Source organism: Trachymyrmex cornetzi, unplaced genomic scaffold, assembly GCF_001594075.2.
Source record: "Trachymyrmex cornetzi isolate Tcor2-1 unplaced genomic scaffold, Tcor1.1 scaffold210, whole genome shotgun sequence".
NCBI lineage: Eukaryota > Metazoa > Arthropoda > Insecta > Hymenoptera > Formicidae > Trachymyrmex > Trachymyrmex cornetzi.
In genome coordinates this window covers 685,105-690,939 of record NW_017296742.1, presented here as the reverse complement: position 1 = coordinate 690,939, position 5,835 = coordinate 685,105, and the positions used below count along the sequence as shown (strand labels likewise).

At 31.9% G+C, this 5,835-nt stretch overlaps 1 protein-coding gene across 2 annotated transcripts in view; it reads left to right on the top strand.

The window, feature by feature from the left end:
- Positions 1 to 5,835, top strand: part of LOC108759996 (ATP-binding cassette sub-family G member 4-like) — a 24,296-nt gene that overhangs the window by 4,741 nt on the left and 13,720 nt on the right. For both annotated transcript variants that reach the window (XM_018505754.1, XM_018505755.1), the window contains exons 2-3: positions 3,850 to 4,160; positions 5,618 to 5,791. In XM_018505754.1, the coding sequence (XP_018361256.1) occupies positions 3,850 to 4,160; positions 5,618 to 5,791 (485 nt within the window). The remainder of the gene's footprint in view (positions 1 to 3,849; positions 4,161 to 5,617; positions 5,792 to 5,835) is intronic.

The window sequence follows — 5,835 nt, the reverse complement described above, 5'->3', positions numbered from 1 at the left end:
GTTGTTAGACGGGCCGGATTTCTGACGCATGCGCGTCCAATGTAGCTTCAGTAACATACCGGTCACTAGTAAATAGGAGATCATTAGTCGCCTATGTAAAATTTTTTCAAAAATGTTGAAAATTTTAATATATTTTACATATTTTATATATGTAAACATATATAGAAATATATTATATATTCGTATTATATATTCGTTTAATATTCGTCAAGACGAATAAAGAAATCTTCTAAATAAGAGAATACAATGCACGTTTAAGGGGATCCTAAAGTGAATTTGTTTTATCAATTTTTCCAAACAAGTATTTTTCCAACTGCCTTTACAGATTAAAAAATCCTTCTCCATAATTAAAGTATAAACGATAATGTAATCCAAACCAGTCGATTTTATGCCAAAAACGAAAAAAAGTTAGAAAATTACAGTTTTGTTATCGACTTAATTTTAACGTCTCGTAATAATATACTACGCAACAAAATTATCGCAACAAAATTTTTCATCGAAATTTTGCTATTTTTCAAATGCTTATAACTCGGTCAATTTTCATCGTATCAAGACGATTTTTTTTTCATTTTGTAGGTAATTATCTGTACTTTAAGAAAAACTTGATGCGAAATTAGGTGCAAGTCGATGCCGCATCTCCATGTTTTGATAATGCTCAAGCATTTTTTTTCTTAAAAAATTTAATTGTTTGACGCGCTACCTGGATCGCCCCGATTTTTTTTCGAAAATACCACATAGACCATTGTAAAGTGCACTTTTCAACAAACAATTTGAAAAAAAATTCTAGTCTCTACGATTTTTTTTGACCGAGTAATGACATTTTGAAGTTATTCGGGCATTTTTAACGAATACTGACAGCATAAGCATTACCCGATACGTACCGCGAGGAGGTTGCTGGTTGGACTTTACACTTCTTTTTGGCTCTGAAAAGGGCCGATTATGTAAACCATTTGTCAAATTAGGGACCCCGTGGCTCGTCACTTCCACAATATTTTCTGACTCACATTTCTCCACTGTCTGGCCGTCCATTTCGATGATTACGGAAGTATAACGTAGACGAGTTCGCCGATACGATGAAAATTGACCTAGTTATGCGCATTTGAAAAATAGCAAAATTTCGATGAAAAATTTTGTTGCGATAATTTTGTTGCGTAGTGTATTTGCTTTATATACGAGTTTTATACTTTGTACGTATAAAACAATCTTGGTTTGGACTACACGGAAAAAATTTTATATTTAAAATTACTATAATGTAGAAGCGCGGACATCATGACAATTATAAGTTTAAATGCTATAGCTATTTTAAAAAAAAAAATAATACAACGTAATTTTTACACTTTTTCATAATAAAAATGTTTTATTACAAAATCAATACTTGTTGAATAAAAGTTAGTATTGTAAAGATAAGTAAAAAATATATACCTAGCAAATTTTGTTTGCGCACCGTAGTAAAAATTAACTGTTTTCATGTTAGAATATGGCTTAAGCACTGGCTTTTAACAAAAATTATTTTATTTATGTGATAAAAATTAGTATTACATAGTAAAAGTTACGTCGGAATCATGTTGTGATGAAACATCGAAAATACAAGACATAATAAAGTGTAATTTAAAATTGTATTAAAACTTAATATAAAATTTTCTCCATGTAGAGATTACATGAACAATCAATATTGAGTACTTAGAATTAGGTTTAGATACTTAATACGAAAGATTAGTTAAAAAATTTTACGTATGTGTTAGTGAACTATTGATGTAGTAGTATATGTCGATGTGTCGCATTTTATTGGTTAACCAGCGATCACATCGGAGTTTGGGCTTCACTTTAGGATCCCCTTAAAGCCAGCCACACTTTTTAAAAATATTCAGATGATGTACTTAATACTCGGATTAGAGCAAACACACGTTATCCGCCTAGTCCTTGTATTCTGTAACTTGTAATACAATCGTTATGTTCTCATTGACAGTTGCACGAATATTTTATAATTTATATAGTAAGAAAGCTGCGCAATTATCGTTATGAACACATAATGACTGTATAACAAGTTACAGAATTCCACTACGTAAAGCGATCTTTCAAGATTTTTGAACGTTATGTATACACTACTATAGATTTTCAGTACCAAAAGTATCGAAATACGGTAAAGGTAAAGAAGATTAGACCTATAAGTTCTGGTCCCTCTTTGGATCAGGCCGATTATACTCCGAGGCTCTATTCTATACATGTCTACCGATAATTGTCGATGTCGTTATGTGTCGTTACATAGATATTTTGTACGGTAAAAAAAGCTGCGCAACGACAAATAACGACAGGTTCTCTAGACTCACTTTTGCCTGAATTCATAGTCAGGATGTTATTTCATTGATGCGTTTTTATCGTACGACAAATGTGTGCACAGTGCAGGACAATGTCTTGACAGATCGCTCGGTTGGATAGGACCTCAGGTAGCAAAGGTATCGTCTATTTGTCGTAATTAATTATAGAGTCCGACCAGAAATTTCGGTTCCGGTTTCGATTTCTGTCAGTTTCGGTCAAAAATCAGGGTTTCAGTTTGATTTTGGTTTCGGCCAAAATTAAGAGAACATTTCGGTAGGTAAACCGAAACCGTATAAGTTGCAATACACTAATGAGCGTTTAAAAAAATAATTGTTCGATTTTAATTATTAACTCGTTGATTAAGCTTATAAGACAATTTGAGTACAAACTTTGATGTGATCCTAGTAATAATTTGATTTGATTTCTTTAAAAGTTAAAGATGCAATATTATTGTATTATTATAGTTAGATATTTTAATAAAATCTTGTTTTTTAAAACGTACATAAATTTATCATGATTTCTAAAAATCGTACGGGAAATGTCGATTTCGATCCCGGTTGAAAACAGTATGACTCCGTTAGCTTCTCCTTTTTTTTTATAGCTTATCCAAGTTTCGGTTTCGATTTTCTTTTCTACTGAAATCGAATGACGATCAAATATTTGTTTTCGGTTTCGGCCGGATTCTAATTAAGGTATTTTACGAGAAATTAAGTTTTTATAGATTTTTTTTAAATTTGGATATGTTTAAAATAATTTTATCTATATATGGTTAAAATTTCAAAGATCCTAGAGGTGCCGAAATGGAGATATTTATCTTCAAAGTTTTAGTTTTTAACACGTGAACTCCTATACCAAGCTTTGTCGAAGTAACGTTTAATACTTTGCGGCAAAAATCTTCTATAGATTTTTTTTAAAAATAAATATGTAATGTAGAAATATTACAGGAACCTTATTAAAAAAAATAGAGAGGCTTAACGGTGCCGTTCCTGAATTAGAGTAGTTTAAATTTGTAATTTGACGGAATTCTCCTTCTCGCACTCTGAGCGGCAAGTCGGAGACATGCTCGATTCAACGTCGATTTGATAATTTCGACGTCGAATTATCATTTCTCGCTGGAATAGAATCACACCGGACGATTGTCGGACGATGCCGTTAAATTCATAGATCTCATCCAAATAGAAAAAATCATGATGATATCAAATGGCGTTAAAGTGTTCAAAATGATTATTAAAAGTTTTTTAACTTTTAACTTTCTAATCAGTTATAATTCACTTAATGTTATGTAATGTGATCTAATTATCCTGCAGTGGAATTTTGTAACTCGTTATACGATCGTTATGTGCTCATAACGACAGTCGCGCAGATATTTTATATGGTAAAAAAGCTGCGCAACTGTCGTTACGAACTCATAACGACTGCATAACGAGTTACAGAATTCTACTGCTGCTTGGATATAATGTATGTAAATGCAACACATGACTGATATTGCATTTTTAGTTATATATATAGTAAAATAAGAACGTTCAACTGTAGGGACTGAGAAAATGATTCTACATAATGTAACGGGACATTTCGAACCGAGGAAAGTCACAGTGATAGTTGGTCCTTCCGGTTCGGGGAAGACCACCCTGCTAAAAATCATATCGGGCAAACAACAGGTCGATATTACAGGCACCATCACCGTCAATGGTGCTGAACCAAACAAAAAAATATTCCACAAACAGGTGTGTTATGTACCACAACAATTCGATCTATTGCCGTACCTCACAACAAGAGAAACTCTCTACATAGCAGCTCGACTAAAACTCAACGTTAATCAGAACAAACAAGCAATTTGTTTAATGGTGAGTAAAATATAAATACGAGAGAACAGTTGCAAGCACATTCGTATATATACATGTATATATATTTATAAAATTATTTATTTAATAATACATATATATACATAAGATTTATTATTAAATAATATTATTAAATAATATACATACCCGCTCGAAAAACTGCTACACAATAAAATGGTATGTAATGTGAATAATAGAAAAAATGAAAATAAATAAATGCGATAAGATATTATAAGAGGTCACTTGCTGGATTTACACTGCATCCGATTTGCATCGTATGACGCTCTTCAACCAATCAGAAAACAGAATTCCGATGATACGAAGCAAAATCCATCGGAATCCTGTTTTTTGATTGATTGCAGAGCGTCGTATGACGCAAATCGGATGCAATGTAAATCCAGTAATTCGCGACAATATGTTTATGGAAGCAGCGACGCTGTAATAACTGAAGATTTCAAAAAGAAGACGACAGTATCTTTCTTAGTCTATAATCGAACAATTAGTGGTTGATAAGAAAATAACATTTATTTTATTTTTATTTGCAATGTCGCAACCGTTTCTACTTATAAAGTCGTTCAGATTAGTACACGGAAATAAATGATTCTGCTGTTGTAGCAAAACTGTCATTGCTACTGCATATTCGTAATGGCAACGATAAAATTTATTTAACACAACCAGTTTTAGAAATTATTTGTTGTTAGAATAGAATCTGTTTTGTTGCTAAGATAGAAAAAATTTACTGCGTGTATTTGTCTTTCAAACTAAGTTAATTTGCTGTTTATAGCAAAAAATGTGTTCTTAGCAAATTTTTTTGCTATTGGAGCAAAATTTTGCTCATACAAATTCATTATGACAGCAAAAGAAATTTGTTATTGTAATCGATTTGTGTTATTACAGCAAAACTTGATTTGTTAGGATGCGCCTTCTACTCTGTGTATTCTCAAATGACTGTCGTCTTCTTTTTGAAATCTTCAGTTATAGCGTCGCTGCGTCCATAAGCATATTGTCGCGAGTGACCTCTTATAATATCTTATCGCATTTATTTATTTTCATTTTTCCTATTATTCACATTACATACTTTTGTTACTTTATTCAATGTCAACGTGTATTCATAATGATGCGAAATCTACTGGACAGTTACGGAATGCCTAAAGAAATTATTTCAAAATTTATACTTTTTTAATACATCTCTCAATCATATTTGTTGCCTATAAGAATAAGCAATTTTACTTTGATAACTTTTTATTAAGTCAAACTGATAAGATCAGTAAATATATCTTTTTAAACCTTACAACTTTTGTCTGAACAATTTTTCTCAATAATGCCGTGTTTTCGAGATAAAAATTTGTAACGCTTTATTTGAAACACCTGGTATATTATTATTTCTACTAATATTTAGCTTGGCGAGTAAAGTTATATAGATTGACGCATTGTACACATTAGACATTTTTTTCTGTCAGGTGAACAATATCGCGGAACGTTTTAACTTATCAAAGTGTCTGGACACATTAGCGAATAAATTAAGCGGTGGTGAACGGAAGAGACTTTCTATCGGCGTGGAAATGTTCGTTCAGCCATCTGTTTTTTTATTAGACGAGCCAACAAGCGGTCTCGACAGTACGGACTCTAATCAGGTATAGCATAAATTACTAATGCAACTATATATTCTTGAGGCTTT